The sequence below is a fragment of the Eriocheir sinensis genome, chromosome 14 (assembly GCF_024679095.1).
Source record: "Eriocheir sinensis breed Jianghai 21 chromosome 14, ASM2467909v1, whole genome shotgun sequence".
NCBI lineage: Eukaryota > Metazoa > Arthropoda > Malacostraca > Decapoda > Varunidae > Eriocheir > Eriocheir sinensis.
In genome coordinates, this window is record NC_066522.1 from 10,889,180 (window position 1) to 10,908,591 (window position 19,412).

General features: G+C 41.1%; 1 protein-coding gene across 1 annotated transcript in view; it reads left to right on the forward strand.

The window, feature by feature from the left end:
- Nucleotides 1-2,836: 2,836 nt before the first annotated feature.
- The window catches only part of LOC126998439 (protein transport protein Sec31A-like), a 59,159-nt gene continuing 42,583 nt past the window's right edge, over nt 2,837-19,412 (forward strand). Inside the window, exons 1-7 of the mRNA XM_050860121.1 lie at nt 2,837-2,980; nt 12,314-12,543; nt 14,302-14,491; nt 15,784-15,914; nt 16,947-17,049; nt 17,253-17,464; nt 19,136-19,329. Of these exons, the coding sequence (XP_050716078.1) occupies nt 12,341-12,543; nt 14,302-14,491; nt 15,784-15,914; nt 16,947-17,049; nt 17,253-17,464; nt 19,136-19,329 (1,033 nt within the window). The 5' untranslated portion in view covers nt 2,837-2,980; nt 12,314-12,340. The remainder of the gene's footprint in view (nt 2,981-12,313; nt 12,544-14,301; nt 14,492-15,783; nt 15,915-16,946; nt 17,050-17,252; nt 17,465-19,135; nt 19,330-19,412) is intronic.

Genomic DNA, 19,412 nt, shown 5'->3' on the forward strand with positions numbered 1-19,412 from the left:
CTTGATATACACCATGCTCAGGGCTGTAATTTTGGGGAAGCAAGGAAGGCCATAGCCCCTAATGTTTTCTATATCGGCTGCAAAAATGCCCCTAAAAGTGCTTATTTAAAAAAAATCCTGAAACCACATGCTTGCTTTGCTCACCACCCTCCCCCCCACCTCATGAACCTATTATGCCCTCTACCCTCCCCTACCCCCCAGAAATTTGCCCAAATTATGGGCCTGATGCTGCAACAAGTAACACCAAAACTATAAACAAATGGCAATGGGCATAGCATCACCATTGCCATGGAGATGCATGGTAGGGGCTTTAAGCAGAAAATAATTAGCGAACTGATAGCCAATATGGTCAATTACAAGTGAGTTTACAGTAACGGAAAATAATTATAATGTGTACTTGAAAATATATACATCTTCATGGTGATATAAGGACTTTGCTAATGGGTAGGCGGTGGCCGAGTGGTAGGTGTGCGGGCATGTTGAGCCAAAACACGCTGATTTTTCAAGTCATAGCTGCATGAGTAGTGGAAGATTACCTACATACTGCCCCCTAACCCTAACTTCAGTGACATTGTTCAAGTTGAGCATCGGGGGGCAGCTAGCATGGACCAAACAGTCATATATCATGACAGCCACTATAAATAAAATTCACCTGCTCCATAAATGGGCTGGGACCATCCAAGAGCCCCCTCAAGAGAGCTTACCAGCACTAAGACCACCTAAAAAAAAAAAAAAGTATATGCAGGAGTTGTAAGCTAAAGATTCAGGAAGAAAAGTGTTACGATATCCAGCCCTCATCAGTGACATTTTTCAGGTGTAGAGCCAACATATAATTGCCCTCAGTGATAGAAACAATTCCATAATGGTGACACAACTTGTAGGTTAAGGAATGCAGGGGTGAAATAGAAGATCTACAACATTTATCATTATATTGCAGTTTTTATCAAGAAACTAGAAACAAATGCGATTTATTTAGCCAACCTTACAAAGAAAATATTCTTAGTGAACTATTATTTGAAAACAAACAGAAGAGAAGAAATTAAATATTACATTCAAGAATTCTGGGAACAAACGTTTAAAGGCAGAGAAGAGAACGCAGCACAACCGATCCTAGGAAAGCCAAGAGGAGGGGGCGTTGCAGAGGCATGCAATTCCTCCGAACTGCACTGGTGAAAAAACCGAACTGAATTAGGGACAGTTCTAACTGCAGCAAGGAGACCTTCAAGAGAAAATTGGACCTGTCTGCAGGGGATCCCTGATGAGCCCGCCCCTGTCCTACACTCACCCACTCCAGGGGGGCAGAGAGCAACTCGATCACTCCCTGACCAACTTTTTTATGAGCTTGAGTCCCTTGATAGAGACTATCAAGGGATTCTAGTATGAGCCACGGTGGACTAGCTCCGTCGACCGTACTTGTGTAATGCTGACTTGCCTGATGGGCGAGCCTTCCATAACCCACTTAGCCAGGGGGTACCTCTTTGGCCGACTGGTAAGGCCTTTCTTAATTTCTCGTGTGTTTTTTCGTTGTTTCGTTACACGCGTCGTGGTGGGGTAAGAAGAAAAAAAGAATGGCATTTCATCAGGGCAGGCGGTGGCTCTCTCTCTGTGGTTCTGTTGTGTCACCCCGAGAGGGTAACAGAGTAAGTGATGGGTAAAGCCCTCCCCATTCATAGAAAACGGAACTCAACACAGAAATTAACAAATGGGGGAATGGGAGCCGGCCGCTGACTTTGCCTGATGGGCGAGTTTTCCATAACCCACTTAGCCAGACAGGAGATAGGGGACGAGCAGCCTAGTATGTAAAAGTCTGTGGGCGTGCCGGGGACGGGCTGATTTTTGAATCCATTTGCGACTTCTGTTCTTAAACTTAATTCCCTTTTCACTGTATATGTTTTATTTATGCATTAATTCACAAAAAGGAATATATTATTATTATTATTTTTTTTTTGGGGGGGGTATTTCGTTGGGGATATATACCCCAATGGAGGTTTTTATTATTTCCTAAATTGTTTCATATTACCATCCCACGTGTTCCATATTACCACCCCACTTTCTACGACCCACTTGTTTGGATCTTCCACAGAGTTAAATATAAATCTGTGGGATCTTCTTGAATAAGAGCTGTAGCATTTGAATGATTTATTTTTTCTCACTATAATTCTGAATGTGTTAAGAGGATAAAATTTGCCCATACTTATGACGGTTGTTGATGCAATTTTTTCCTTTAAAATCGGTGTTTTTCCTGAAAAAAAAGTGGTCCTTAAAACCACCACCTCCCCTACTATACCCAGTGGAAATCCGCGGTTCTTCGCGTTTTTCTTATTTTTGACAGGTGCCCCACACATGACATTTAAATGATTTAATCCGCTATGGAGCATGGCTTCCTTCAGAACATTTACTTTGTTTTTATAACAGTCCATACATTGATTGATGATTGACTGATTGATAGTTTAACTTCGGGCTGAACTATAGAGATTTTTATATATTTTTTACTTCTTGGGATTTCTTCACGTTCTTCCTGCTACTTTCATAGATACACGTGCGATTGATAATATGTGTAGATTTAGGCTGCTAAAAACAAACAAACAAGCAAAAAAAAAACGATACAGTACGTGCGCCTGTAATTCCTGGCAAGCGTTGGGGGGTCGGTGCGCGGTCGCGCCGAGGCAGTGTTCCCAATATGCGCGACACGGACTCTTTAAAACGGCAGTCAAATCAGTTTGATTTACGTCAATTTATTCTTTTCACTCGTATAGAATATATTAATAGTTAAGTTTTATATGGCAAATCTGATTGAATACCCTCATTTACGGGGGTGTGATGGCTCTTCAGAAGCAATGAGTGTAGTCGCTGTGTCCGGTGATCTGGCAACGCCGCGCCAGGTGGCCGCGGCCACGTAGGAACATTCAGTTGACATCTGCGGGTCGTGGGCGTTGGTGTAGTGCCGCTGGACTCCTAGGTATCTTAACGTAACGCACTGGTAAGTAGTTTTTTTACATGGCAATCATTGCTCTATGCTAACAAGTTTGATTGTTAATACATAAACATCTGTACAGTCGTTTTCCCAAACCCAAAGTGTCAATGACATCAATGTGGCGCTCCGTGACCCGTGGCACCGCGGCCCTACCCCGGCCTGGCACCGCTCACGGCCCCACAGGCGCCAGGCTCCTCGCCTCAGATCTCGTGAGTCTGTGAGTGAAGCATTCATCATGCATTCCAGTATGAATATTATGTCGTCCAACTTATGTCACGCCTGTGCGGCTGTACAGCATGTTTTGTTTCGCTAACTTTTGTAACTCGAAAGTGTCGGGATGTTCTGATGTGATCTGGATCTGAATCTGAATAAAAATGCGCAGGGCACTCGTACAGGTGCATAACACGCATATTTGTGTTGGCTGTTGGGGGGACGGGGGAGCCGAGTGTGCAGGGGATGGAAGTGAATCAAGTGTAATTGTTAGTGTTGGTGTGTTGTGGTGACAAGTGAGTGTGTATTTGTTTTCTGAATGAGTTTATTGTACCGCAGTCTAAAGATCAGCCAGTTAATGTGCAGGAGGAGTTGGCGTGCTTTTTGAAGCACACGGACCATGTTACGTAGCGTTTAAGCCACAGTGTTGAGATGAATATTTAGCATTGCAAATGTTGGTTGATTCGTTTTAGTACCGTGCCAGTATTTCATTACCCACCTTATGAAACATCAATAGTTCTTCATATCTTTTCTACAAACGTTCAACAATCATGGAAATGCTTTCAAAATCCAATTCAAGGACTATTTATTGTTGAAAATAGGGGATAATATTCACAAAATCGCAGCCTCCTCTGGTGGCGGTTGTGGCGGCGGTGCAGCCAGTGTTGCGAGAAATACCTCCTCGCTGAAATAAGTCGCATATACATGTTGGGGGGGGTGCAGCCCCCCTGGTTAGAAGGAGGGTCGAGGGGGGCGAAGCCCCTGCAGTTAGCGGGTCCTAAAGTTCGGTTGGAGTAGTTTAAATATGCTCCCCCACCCTAAACCCTCTGCGAGCTGTTTTGCGGGTGCGGCGGCGGCACCGTCGCCGCAGGCGCCGCCAAAGGAGGCTACGCTTTCATGAATATTATCAGTTCGCCTACACTCAGGAGTCAGTTCATACAAAATACTATCTTATATTTAAAGGTATCTGAATTCTAAAAGTAAAATAAATGCTGCGAGTAGACATTCATATAAAATTTATGTAGAAATGACATCATCTAAAAACAAATCATGTATTAAAAACACGTTGTATTCTAAAAGTAAAATAAAATATATTTAGTACTCATAGTAAGGTAGGAAACATTACGCTTTTGGCCCATTCAAATAAGAGCATGACTTCAGAAGCTTAAACGCTGATCTTTCGCCCATCACGTATTCGTCCCAAAGAGTGAATATTTTTTTCTGAAGGTCCTTATAATGTTTTCGTTGAATCCTGCTGAGCTTTCTTTCGGACACCAATCTTATAACTGGTTAACCATTTAACTATAAGAAGCACTCATTCAATCCGTTCGAGTGTAGGCGAACTGACTCCTCAGTGTGGGCGAACTGACTCCTCGGTGTGGGCGAACTGACTCCTCAGTGTGGGCGAACTGACTTTGGGCGAAACGACTTTTTGATGTGGGCGAACTGGTCGTGTGGGCGAAATGACCGGATACCATTTTCAACAATAAATAGTCCTTGAATTGGCTTTTGAAAGTGTTTCCATGATTGTTGAACGTTTGTAGCAAAGATATATGAAGAGCTAATGATGTTTCATAAGGTAGGTAATGAAATACAGGCATGGTACTAAAACGAATCTTTACCCAAATGTTATTAGAAGTATTCTCAAACTGGAATAGTTTCCTACATAAATGTAGGTGCAGTCCGTTACACATATCCTGTCGCTTGCTTTAGATATGTAACGGGCTCACATAGTGGGTGTGGGGGGGTTTACTCGAAGGGGGCTAAGCCCCCTCGTTAGGGCTTAGTTTTAATTTAATTTATTTAATTAACTTTGGTACTTAATTGTAACCTGTTTCATCATGCATAGTGACAGCATGTCGCAGCAGTGACTGACGAGAATTGGCATCTTGGAGCAGAACAGTGTGGTAAAGTGTCAGACAGTGGTAAGGTTAAGGGTCGATTTCACAGTCGTTGGGCACATTCCCTAACCTAAAATCTTACCAACCTGGTACCTAACAGGCATTACCAACATGTTGAACCGCTTTTCACAATCGTCGTTTTTGTGGTATCGGTGATCCCCAACCTGGGTGATTATCATAATTATTCTTTCATGTGTTAAAGTATTACTACGAATATTGGCTTGGAGTGGTGGGTAATTGTGGAGATTGACTCCGCCCCTCCAAAATACGATATTACGCCACCATATTATAAGGAACTAAGGGACGAAACACATGTCCCTCAACCATAATATAAAGGCGCAAGTACTTGAAAGTAAAGAAAAAGGCTTAGTCCCCTTCTCCTAACGATCTTGGGGGACCCGTGGGAAATATGCATGTTATGCACCTGAAAGGTGCCCTGCACATCATTTTTCCAGATCCAGATCCAGAAACTTTACATAACCTACCCTCTAACGGGGGCACTTCGCCCTTTCTTGACCCCCTTCCTAACAAGGAGGGGCTGGACCCCCCCCACATGTATGACGTGCCGCTAAAACTTGAGAGGTACAACAGTATGTGAGACTTTGCAAAGGTTATTATTCTCGTGGGGGCAATATTGGAGACGCGTATGTAGTGCGGCGACTATGCCTGATGAACGAGCCTCCCATAACCCACTTAGCCAGGGGGGTACCTCTTTGGCCAACTCGGTAGGGAGTGGCTCTCTTGTCACGCTGGTCATGGGTTCAATCCCAGGCAGCCGGCGAATACCCTCTCCTGGTCTTGAATAATTTCTCGTGTGTTTCGATACACGCAGAGGTTGTGTTGGAAAATAGAGAAAATAGAAAAATAAGCTCTCGGGGCATGAGAGTGGTGGCATAGCAGTGGGCATCCTCTCCTGCAATTCTGTTGAGTTTCCCCGAAGGGGTAACAGGTAGGATGGCCCATGCTCTCTGAGGGAAATAAAAAAATGGGAGAATCAGAGGTATGTCTGGAAGGGACATTGTGGAGTTATGTCTCAAAGGGACATTGTCAACACACAAATTAATCTGCACTGGGGGGAAAGCTGTGTAGTGCGATGACTATGCCTGATGAATGAGCCTCCCATAACCCACCGTGAAAAGGGGTAATATTGACCAGTTTTGAAGAACAAACACTTATATTTTACAAATAAAAACATATATTTGAATTCTCAAAATATAAAAGTATGTATCCCTGTTGAGGCTTTCTAAGCATATATAAAAAAAAATAAAAATATTCTTCTTTTAATTTGCCATATAATTAAATGTTGGTGGTCAAATTTGCCCACCGACTTGGGGTAACTTTGACTTGGGCCCACAACTCGTGGGGTAAATGTGCCTCTTTGCTTAAACACTACAGGAATGCCTCTGATAGGAGAATGGGGGTAAACATGACCACTACAGACACTTGGTGGTGTAATTTTGTCCTACAGGCAACAATCTAGTAGAACAAAGTAAACATAACAAATGGTATTTTCCTTCAATTAGAATTTATTTAGCAAAATATATGGTAATTCTCTATCCATATTCCTTGTACTAACATACTACAACACTTAATGGTATACATCCAGAGAGCTTTTAAAGACAAACTGATCCCTCTGGTTCATAACTGGCTGCTCAACCTTGTTAATTATGGATGGTTTGTCAACAAAACTAATGTCTGTGTGATTCGCAGTAAATTTGCAATTACCACTCCCAGCTACTACCCGATAGTACATTATTTTATAATTTTTTTTATAATTTTATAATTTTTGATACTCTTGCCCACGCGACCCTTTTATATATTTGTGTGGCATGCTTTAGGCAGGATGCAGTATGCTAACACTCACAGATCATGCAGATCTCTTGAAATGGATATAAAACAAGCATTAAAGCCTATATTTGAACATTTTAACATGCAGGTATATTTTTAGAACATTTTTTCAAGGTGGTCAACTCAGACCCATGGTTTTGGACAACTTTTTCCCCGAACTTTGGATCCCTGCTGTATGTTAATTATGAAAGATACATCATTTTAAGTGCCATAAATGGAAATTTTGGCATTTTTCACTATGGAAAGTCTTTAAAAATGGATTTTATCGAATACTGTTTTTTTTAGTGGCATGATATAAAATTTGTATTTTTTTGTCATTTTTTTATGCACTTATACTCATTATATATATTTTAACCTCATGTGTAAAATTTGAACTCTGAACCTTTGGCATTTTTTTTTCTCATTTTTCTATGTATTTTGAAAATATTTTGCTTTATGCTTAAAACTTCAATTTTTCAAGATAACACTGTAAATAATTATTAAAAGCTCCCACCAACAACAAGAAAAGTTTTGGTCAACTTTACACCACCAGTCAAATTAACCCCAGATGACAGCACTCAGCCAGGGGGGTACCTCTTTGGCCGACTCAGTGGGGAGTGGCTCTCTCGTCACGCTGGTTGCGGGTTCAATCCCAGGCAGCTGGCGAATACCCTCTCCTGGTCTTGATTAATTTCTCTTGTGTTTCGATACACGCAGAGGTCATATTGGAAAATAAAGGAAATAGAAAAAAAGCTCTCGGGGCATGGCACGTAGTGAATCTCCATATTTACCGAGTGGTGACCCTTAACCCAGTAGGTGTGGGGATCATGTTTATTAAAGGCTCCCCTAAGCGAATTAATGAGAAAAAATCATCAATCACACAAATCATTATATAATATATATCAATGCAATTGTGATAAGTTTATACATCCTCTGTTTTGGGGGGTTTATTTCAAGCCAAAAATTTGGCCCGTTGCTGGTACAAGGTAAAGCCATAAATTTGGCCCGTCGCTGCTACCTGGTTAAGTTTAACTGAATAATATGATGAATAGATGTGGAGTCCTTCTGGAATACACCCCTCAAATCTGCTAATGGCATAAATATTTCCTAATTTGGTAATTCTTTACAAGAAGTCTGCCTCCCCCTACGCCACTCCAGCCCCCCCTACCCCCCAACACAAGCCTGGGGACCTGTGGGGAACTGTTTTTTTTTTTTTGGGGGGGGGGGAAGGCAAAATCACTGAAAAAATAAGCTTCCAAAATTTCCCTAGAAAAATCCCTAAATTAAGGAAAATTCACTAGTCTCAAAGGTAAGGAAAGTCCCTAACTTTATAACCTAACAGCTAATAGGGGGGCTTCACCCCCCTGGACCCCCTGCTAACCAAAGGGGGCTGCGGACCCCCCGACATGTATGATGCGCCGTAATTTTTATTTATTTTATTTTTTTTGTGGGGGAGTGTATTTAAACTACTGTAACTGAACTTTACATAACCTAACCTCGACCCTCTGCTAACCAGGGGGGCTGTGCCCCCCTGGATAGCAGGGCAATATTGGAGGCGCTTGCTTGTCACAGCTTAATGCGCCCACGAGGCAGCAATTACTTGCATCGCATGTGACATGCCCATGTCACTTGTGATGCTCGATGTCGAATATGGTGGATCAAAAGACAATACGTTTAGGGAACTTTCCTGAAAGTTTCGGGATTAGTGATTTTTACCGATTTTAGGGAAATTTTGGTGGCACATATTTCAGTCAATTTGCCTTCTCACACCCCAAACCCAGATTCCCCATCGGTTCCCAGGTTCTCAATATAATGCTCTCTAGGCTGTTGAGTGTTAAGTGTACAGCGCATCCCATGTGACACGCCCGTGTCACTGTGGCTCCAAACACCTGTACCTTGGTTTTGCCCTAGGAGACCTGAAGTCCCAAGGGCTTCGCTTCCTCGTACAGTGGCTTGAGAGCCACCACCAAAACCTCCAGGGACTCTGCAAGGATTACTGCATCATTGACAAAAACAAGGTCAGTGACCCTGGTATTGCTAATGGATGCTCCGCAATAACTCCTCTACTTGAAAATAAAAAAAATGAAGAGGCAAAGAAGCCGTACAGAAATTTTGGATAACAAGAGAAAATTAAAGAAAAAGGTAAACAGGAGACCCAGACAATGAAAGAGTATGTCAAGGAGTGGTTGCAAAGGGCAAAATTCCCAACCTTAAAATGAACTGAACTGAATACTGTGACTTGACAGGATCAACCTGCTCTTGTTTTTTTATGCAGATTTATTAGGCAGCACTTTTCATGAATTTCAAATGTACTTTTTTGATAATTTTCTTGGGATTTTTTTTTTTTTTTAAGTTGTGATTGGTCAAAACCCTGTATATCAAACCTGCAGATGAAATGGACTGACTGAAATATTTTTATTATATTTGTATTTTTGCTTGAATTTCTTTTTACCAAGTGGCACATTGCTTTGAAAAAAAAAGTTAATTTGTATGAATGATATTGAGGCTCAGATTTTTATTTTTATTTTATTTATTCAATTTTTTTTTTTACATGTTTGCCTATTGCGCCGGTAGGCTTTCTTCAAGGGCCTGGTGGTCGGCCCAAGCCTGTCGTAGCGCAGGCATTTTTTATAGTGGCGCCATTTACTCTTGGCTCATGCTGCCCCCCGAAACTCATTCTTGCGTCACTTGGACGGTTTCTTCTAGAGTTCGGGTTGATGAGTGGTCTTCAGGACAGCATGTGGGTAGTCTTAGGCCACTCAGTGGTGGCTGAAAAATCTCAGATGGTAGCGTGGGGATTCGAACTCGTGTCGTCCAGCACGCGGTGAATGCAGGGCCCGCACTCTAACCACTCAGCCACCGCCTACCCTGGATATGAGCAAAACTTACAAAATTACACTTGAAAATATTTTCTTTTGTTATTGGACGGGGGCCTAAGATGAAACTTTACTGTTTTTGGGAATAGCTAGATTGTGATTTTTAGATTAATTGGCCAATAAGATGACATTAATATTCTTAATTTTCTTATGTTACATTTTTGTTTCATTGAATTTGAATGAGTTTTCTGGCATACAGTGGAGACTCAATACTCAAACTTAATTTGTTCCAAATGGCTGTTCGAGTATCAAAAAGTTTTTACTACCGATACCTATAAATCAGGTAATTCGTTCTAACCTTAGCAAAACCTTAAGTTTACAAAAATTTCAACGTAATTTTTTTTTATAATTTTGATTTGTACCTACCGTAAGTGAAGGCTGGTGATGGATAACGTAGAAGAGGAGGGGAGGAGGAGGGAGGTTATACGTCGGAGGACAAGTCACCGTCTGGTAACTCGTCTCCTAGTGTGATTCCTGTGAACCCACTAGTGGAGGGCTGTGGCTCACTAACACTTGCACTCTCACTAGATTCCTTTTTCAACAAGAATCTGTCTAATGTGATCTGCCTTTGCCTTTTTTTTTCAAAATGTCTCTGAAATGCTGCATCAAATTTTCATCAAACTGGTTTATGTTTCTGTGTACGGCAGCAATATCAGGGTGGCACCTCTCCAAAAAGTTTCCCAACTCTGTCCACTGCCGCAAATATCTCTTGATCTCTGCAGTGGAGACTCTCCTTGCTGTTCCCCTCCTCCTCCCCTGAAGACAGCTCCTCAGTTACCTCCTGCAGCTGTTCCTGGTGAAGTTGACGCAGCTTGTCAGTGGTGAGGTCTTCAGTGTGTGCTTGCACCAGCTCCTCCCCAGAGACAATGTCCTCCACCACAGCAGACTCCTGGACTGAAGGCTCGAATCCCTCAAAATCCTTGGCTGTCACACAGGTCGGCCACAGATTTTTCCAGGCAGACTACAAGGACCTCACAGAAACTTGACCCCAGGCTTTATCTATAAGCCTTAAGCAGTGGAGGATATTGAAGTGATTCTTCCAAAACTCCCTCAAGAGTGAGCTCTGTTTCAGAAGTCACCTCAAAGCACCTCTCAAAAAGTGCTTTTGTGTACAGCTTCTTAAAGCTGGCAATGACATTCTGGTCCATGGGTTGGATCAGTGGCGTGGTGTTGGGGGGGAGGAACATCACTTCGATGAATTTATACCCCTTACCCAATTCTTCTTCCACGCCTGGAGGGTGTGCAGAGGCATTGTCCATCAACAGGAGGGCCTTGAGTGGTAGATTCTTCTTCATTAGGTATGTCTTCACTGCAGGTGCAAACACCTCCACAAACCACTCTGTGAAGAACTGCCTGGTTGTCCAGGCTTTCTTGTTTGCCCTCCACATCACACTGAGTTTGCTCTTTTGCACACCGTTCTTCTTGAATGGCCTGGGGTTTTCCGAATGGTACACCAGCAGCGGTTTAATTTTGCAGTCGCTGCTAGCATTGGCGCACAGAAGCAGGGTTAGCCTGTCTTTCATGGGCTTGCGTCCTGGCAAACACTTCTCTTCCTTTGTTATATAGGTCCTGTTTGGTAGTTTTTTTCCAAAACAGGCCTGTCTCATCACAATTAAAGACCTGTTGTGGGCTTAAGCGCTCCTTATCCACAAATTTCTTAAATTCAGGCACAAACTTCTCGGCGGCAACTTTGTCAGCACTTGCGGCCTCGCCGTGCCTCACAACAGAATGAATTCCAGTTCTCTTCTTGAAATTCCCAAACCACCCCTTACTAGCTTTAAAATCTTCACTGGAGTCAGAGGTAGTATCACAAATAAAATCACCATGGAGCCGCCTAACCTTTGCACAAATTATGCCCTCTGTCATAGAATCACTAGCCATCTGCCTTTCGTTTATCCACACCATCAACAATTTTTCCATTTCTTCCACTGCCGCAGGTTGCTCAAGTTGCTTTTTCACACCCATCGCCACATCAGCTCCCTTAATGGCCTCCTTGTTCTTCAGTATGGTGGCTACTGTAGATTTTGCCATACAATACTCAGCTGCAAGATCAGTGATTCTTGCTCCTTTCTCGTATTTATCAATAATCTCCTTTTTCCGTTCAATGGTCATCACTACATTCTTCCTTTTAGGCCTATTTTCACCACTAATAAGCCTCTTTGATGCCATTGTAAGTTTCTAAATGAAAAACCAGAGACAGAGCGCAGGAGAATGTTGTTGTTCTCACGACCGCAGCGGGACAACTGGCGGCGGAGGGGAGGGAGAAGCCAGAAGCCTTTGTTTACAACCACGTGTGCGGACGTTCGAGTACCAAATATTTTTTTGAGTACCAAGTCAAACTTTTGCATTCGAGTATCGAAAAATTTGACTTCCAAGACGTTCGAGTATTGGGTCTTCACTGTATATTGTTTTTGCTACATAAACAGTCAACATTGATTAATAGCAGAAATACCATTTAGCAATAGAAATGCAATCTGGTACCCCTATTGTGACTTCATAACTGCAGTTATTCAAATTGTTTTCAGATAAGGAAAAGCACAAAATAGAACACGATGAAGGTTAAAGAAATAAGTCAGCTGGCCAACATTGTATGGTCACCAGCTGCCCACCGGCCAAGTTACCTGGCCTGTGGCACTACGGCCAAGCAGCTGGATGCCAGCTTCAACAGTAATGCCACCCTTAGTCTTTATGACCTCAATGCTTGTCAGACCAACCTTGAGATGAAGCTGGCTGCCTCCATTGAATCTCCTGCCAGGTAAGGAATAGTTGTGAGCTTTACTGATTAATAAATCTTTTAACTCAAACTCTTAAGTCAGTATTACATAACAAATAGTGTTTATTATGTACAAAAATATAGAAATATGCATCCTATAGTCAGTTCACCCGAGTCTGAAGTGTGCATTATCGCGCAATGGCAACCTGCAGCCACACGGCGTGTCCAGTTTCGTGGATATTTTATGCAAGCCTACGCACAGTAAACAGTCGTCAGTGTCAATAATCTGCAGGCAGCAATAACAAATAACGTCAATTATAGTCGATTATGAGTTAAGAAAATATTAGTAATGTAGTAAATAGCTGTTTTATTAATATAAAGCCTGGTAATTTTTCTTGGTGGTGGAGAGCATCAAGGCTGTTTAACCCGAGAACGTCGGCAGACCCTTTTCAGGGCTTTCACGAGTCGTGGCTGTGGTTTGGTGGACTCTTAAAAGGGCTCGCCATAAAACACCTCATTCGAGCTAATTGTAGGTGGTGGTGACATAGCACAACCCACCATGAATGCCCTAGGTCATTGTGGTGGGTGAGTGATCTTGAGGTGGGCTTTTTTTGTCATAGGTGGTGCTGTAAGGTCATGGCATACTGAATTAGCTATCCATGCAGTAATCACTTGTCAAATTCTCTATAGTAGACAACAAGCATCACGAGACTCTTTATTTTGTAACAAACACCACCCAAAAAGAATGGAGTTTGAGTAAAAGTAAGTATTTTAACGGCTTTATGGTTATGAGAGGAGTACTTTGATGTACGTTCCATACTGTTTTCTTAGTCTCAAAATACAGTGTAATTTTATCGTTTCTCGGCCACCTCTCGGCTTTCCCAGAGCCGAAGCCCACGGGTTAATAATCATAATCAGCGATCTTGTAAATGAACAAAACAGCTATTTGTGACATTACTAATATTTTAACTCATAATCGACTATAATTGACGGTATTTGTTATTGCTGCCTGCATATTATTGACACTGACGACTGTTTACTGTGCTTAGGCTAGCATACAGTATCCACGAAATCGGATATGCCGTGTGGCAACAGGTTGCCGTTGCGCGATAATGCACACTTCAGACTCGGGTGAACCAACTATAGGAGGGAAATGTTTCATACATATTTAAGCATTTTCATTTTTATGATTTTTGTAATTTTGTTTGTAACTCTAACGTCTTGCTCTAATAGTAACTAGGAAGATTGGGCAACTCAGGAATGCAATATTACATAGATTTCTTACAAATTTGCATGAAATTCATGAGGCATGAAGTGCTTCTGTAATACTATATCATGCTTGCTTTGAATTTTTTTTTCTACAGATGCCTCTTTGTCTCTAATAAATTTCACATTACCAACTGAAGATTATCCTTTCCAACTTTCTTTTTTTTGTAGTTATGTTTCACACATTGGTATGCCTCCATGCTGGTTTTCAGTCTCCAATAGGCAGCACTTTCCCAACTTTTAAGTTTACATTTTCTGACTTCTTATAGTCAGACTCGAATATGAAGCCCTTTTTATTTTCATTTAATTGTAAATTTATAGCACTAGCCACTATGTTGCCAAGCTGTTTGTTTTGTGTAGCTATGTGTTTAGGTGAAGCTTTCTACCATCATATTTACTTCCTTAATTTCAGATCACTGTTTGTAAATGAGTCCGTTGCTGATTATAATTTCTTGCTTAGTTTAGGAAATGGATGATGTTAAATCTCTCATCTCAAATTATGCAACATGATGAAGAATTTCCATCTGCATTCAGATTCCATGACCTGCAGTGGAGTGGTCTGGGCTCTGAGCCATCTGGTCTTATCTATGGAGGCTGTGAGAACAATGCCATCTATATATACAGTGCTGCCAAGCTTCTTGCCAAAGCTCCCAATAGCCTGGTTGGCACAACAGAGGGTTTGCACTCTGGTCCTGTGTTTACCATCAGCTGCAATTACATGAAGGTAAAAATAGAGGATGATGGCATTACTTTTGCTTTGTATTGAATTTCAATATCTTGCATACCTGGTTTCACCTGAAGTAGGTTGTTACTTTGGCATAGCGATGCAAGGATAGTCTTTTATTGCACTTTTGGATTAGGTCATTATTATATAGTTCAGGGAGGAAGGACCTATTGTTAGTCTAACACACATATGAGGCGTCCGGAGGTAAAGGGGCGACATCGCCAAAACCTGGTTTTGAGTAAATTTCACTCAATGTTTAGCGATGTATACTGCACTTTCCTCTTGACTTACCAAATTTTTGTTTGTATTTATTTTAATTATATGGCCCAGCTGTATAATAAGACTTTTTTTTTTTTAAATAAATCAATTTTATTGCTAAATTTTTATACCTCAATTTGGAAATTGGTTTTGATAATTGGAATATCCATAATGTATTTGGATTTTTTTAAATCTAAGTTGTTCACCTAAACTATGGTATGAACCATTTCATTTTAAACCAAAATTCTGATTTTTTATGAATTTTTATAATAATAATATTGCAAGGAGTCCCTGAGGACAATGCTTACTTCCCGGGCTTTAACTCAGATGCTCCGCTTGGTGGGCAGCGCTGCCTGTGATTGGTGGAGCAGCGGGTAGCGCGGGAAAACCAGCTCCTCATTGGTTCTCATGCTGCTGGCGATGTCGCCTCTTTACCTCTGACAACCACTGCACGATAATAAGGAATTCTTGTTCGCGCTTATTGCTAGTACACCCTTGATTCTCTTGTTATAAGGGTCAGTATACCTTGCACTGTTTTTGGAAATCATAGAAAATGCGTGTGCCCATCCCATGGTACACTTAACTAAAAATTCCAGAATTGGTGATGTCGCCCCTGTACCTCCAGACGCCTCATATGGGAAGGGAATATAGGGAGAGGTAAAGTTAGTATAATGAAATAAGAGTGATGGTGGCTAGTGCTTCAGGTTTGTGGTTCTTTTCTACAGGCATCCTGGGACCTACTCAGTGCAGAAGTTATAAGTGGCAATAGAAATTAAAACTGTAAAAGTATAATACACTAAAACAGTATATAAATTTTGTAGAATAAAATTAAAATACATCATCTACAAAAAATATTGTTTGAGCCTCTTATGCATTAAAAAAATCCACTCCAGAGGTTACAATTAAAGTAAAGTTGATATATTCTGACTTATTGTAAAGAATATGAATTAAGATACTTGCTTATATTGCTACATATTCTCCACATATACAGTTGTTTTTGTCATGTCAAACTCACTGTATATATATCACATCAGGCAAACTTCGTGGCCTGTGGATCTTCAGACTCTGAGGTAACTGTTTGGGATGTCAACAACCTCACTGCACCAATCATTCCTGGCAAGAAACTTTCCTTGGGTGCTGATGTGACCTGTGTTGAATTTAATAGGTAAGTATGGCTTTTGGGTGTCTTATTTACAGTAAAGGAGGTGGCTCAAAGGCAAAGAAAAAAGGATAAAAGAGTTCACTATAGCACTGCTTCCACAAAAAAGAGAGTAGAAGTATATACATTTTGTTAATATACATGTACCCTCATGAGATAGGGTGGCCATTAAATATCGTAACTCCTAAAGGATGAGTGACCAACTGGTGGAAATTTTGGTGGGTTCCGTTAAAGGACAAGTGTCCTGCGTGCAGACGTCTCCGTTTTTTTTGTATTTCTTATGTTCCTTGTGACTTTTGCCATTGTTCTATATTTGAAATACACTGATCAACAACCTTAGGCTTAAATACACACATACAAAGGCCAAGAGGTTCAGCCACACAGCTAGTTGTGATGGATAGTTTTTTTCTTTTTTTGGCTTTAGAATACAATGAAATTTGAACATAAATCCAAGTCCTTGATCTCATGTGCACACATAGACCTTAATTGTATATTTCTAATTGTTATTATTAGTTGTTTCACTATGATTTTCAAATGTAATGTTATAAGTATCGCATATGCTTTTACAAAAAATGTACTTGAAAAATGGCTGTTTTTTTGCTTTCTCTGGGGTCACTCCTTAGATTTTTTTGCATCCTTTAGGGGTTAATGTGATTTTATTGTTGTGTCATGTAGAAGCTGTCATTTAAATTTTTAGTCAAAAGTTTCTGACCTCAGTTTTTGGTCTTTGAAATTTTATACACACAAGCAATTATTTGCAATTTTTCCAAGGATAAATTATTGACTCCTGAATCACTAATTAATTATGTGTGGAATATTGCTAGTTTTGTGTCTGCTGTTAGATCTAAATTATGTTATCTTTTTGATGATTGTATTTAGATTTTTCCTTTATAATGTTGGGTGCAAATGCTGTAGATTTTTTCAGATTCTGTGTAAGATTTTTTACTTAACCAGCCATGTCATATCTTCTGTGTTGTCTATAGAAATTGAATGAGTCTAAAAAAGCTGCACCTGACATTAGAAATGACTTACTCACAGGCAGGTGGAGCACATCTTTGCCTCCACTTGTGCAGGTCATTGTGTGGTGTGGGACCTAAGGAAGCAGGCCTCTATTATGACCATCTCAGACACCGTCTCAAGGGTAAGCTGGTGCTTTGGTGTTAATCTTTTATAAGTTGTTCATCACATTTTTTGTATTGTGTTTTGCAAGTTGTATCATATGTCTCTTTTAGAAAATTAAGGGTTCAGTTATGAATATATTGTATTGTGAGGTTACAGATCTGTAGAAATTGTCAAAAAAAAGTTTATTAAGACTAGTTACCAAAGCTTTGTGTTAATTGCCAGATGAAGACAAGTAACATCATCTGGAACCCACATGTGGCCACTCAGCTTCTGTTGTCGAGTGACAACGACCCTACACCGTGGGCTCAGGTGTGGGACCTGCGTTATGCTACTGCCCCCATCAAAACCTTGGAGGGCCACCAACGGGGTATTCTCAAGACTGCATGGTGTGCCCATGACCCCAACCTCCTCATTACTGCAGCTAAGGACAGCAAGTAAGGGACACAGAGAGAGAGAGAGAGAGGGGAAGAGAAGGAGAAAGAATGATTAATTTACAATCTGTTCACATACTGGACTCATGATCGTCAGCCAGTATCTTTCCTGTGAGAGTTCAGATAGAGTTGTGAATAGAATCACTCTGATTAATGAATAGACTTGGGACCTCACTGGACACTATCTTTCTTCCCTTGTTTTCTCATTCATCCACCAACTCCATTCTCATGAACTCCAAGAAGTCCATGTGAAGGTTCTCTTCCCATATTGAATATCTCAACATTATGAATTACTTTGCTGTCCTCGGTTTTATGATGCCTTATGTCTCCTCTAGTTATGTTTATCTCTCACTTAAAGCGGGCGGCTATAGGGGTATTTTTCGACAAATATATTTAAAATCGGAAGAGTACGTGTTTTTCGCTCAGCATGGCCGGGATAGCCTAAATTGCCAGGTGGTGAGGTTTGTTTTCATATAATTAAAACCCCTCCCCCCTGGAGGCCATTTTTAAATGTCCTGTGCTGTTGCGTCATAGCCGGACTCGTGCCCCAACACACGTGGTCTCATTCATTGCTTGTATGTACGTAAAAATCGCATTAGAATATTTTTTTCTCCGTAAATTTTGTCATCTGTCATCCCTCTCTTGTGCTGGATTGCTGGGAGGGTGTGAATCACTTGAGGAGACGCCAGTTACTACCCAGACATCGACGGGAAGGGTGCACAATATTTTCCTCTGCACTCCAGCCAAAAAAACGTCCTTACAAATGATGTACAAGTGCAAGGCGACCAGAAAGAGAGTCATCAACATCAAGAGGGCTTATGAAGCAAGATGGAGTGGCCAAGGCTCACAACCACCACTGCTGGCTCCACCACCATCTGTTTTGCCACTCCCTACACCACCAAGTACCTCATCATGCCCTTCTCCACCACCATCTGCTTCATCACCACCTACATCACCGCCAACTGCAGAATCAACTACATTGCCATATGAAGCATCACTGCAGCTTCAACAACAGATTCTTCATGGAGGTGTGAACCCTGAGCGTAATACAAGCGAAACTTTCATTACCGTATCGCTTTTTCAGCTACAAACACTGTTCGAGAGACAGAACTGCCCAGTATGGTCGTGCAGGAACACCTTGACCTTCTGAGACCCTCACTTTTGAGTGATTAATACTTTTTTTTAAAGGGGGACCAGATGCCTTATCATTCTCTAGTAAGTCAACAAGGTATACACAGTCATATGTGTGAAGATTTCATGCCAATCAGATAAATACAAATGGCAAGACATGGATGAAATGGGAAAAAATCTTTAGGAGCCAATATCTCGAAAAGTGGTTGCCTGCCTCGTGATTCTAATCTGTTTCTTTTTTATCTTCTTATATATTACATAGATCTTTTTTAACCCAATTTTGTAGTTATAGTGTCTGTTATCCATCTAGGGTTTCAATTTCTTGAAGCACCAGCAGTCTTGTGTTTCTTTACGGCTTCTCAAAGTGGTCTGCTAGTTCTGCTTTTCCTCTCTTATGCCTAATGGTCCTCAAGTTTTAGGAGGAGCAGAGCAAGAGATTCCACATAACAGAAATGGAAGCCATCATTTTAATGGGTCAAGGAGTCATATGGCATATTTGGTTATGGTCTATTCTAGCTGAAGGACCTCACTTACAATTTTCAGGATTTATGTGTGGGATCCGAATGAAGCAAATCGTGGCTCAGAGATTGTAGGGGAGTTTCCCTCTTACAATCAATGGAGCTTTGACATGGACTGGTGCAAGCATGACCCTTCATTGATGGCTGTGTCTTCAGTGGATGGTTGTATCAGTGTCTACTCCCTGCTTGGAGCTGGGCTGCCCCCTGCATATATATATATATATATATATATATATATATATATATATATATATATAATATATATATATATATATATATATATATATATATATATATATATA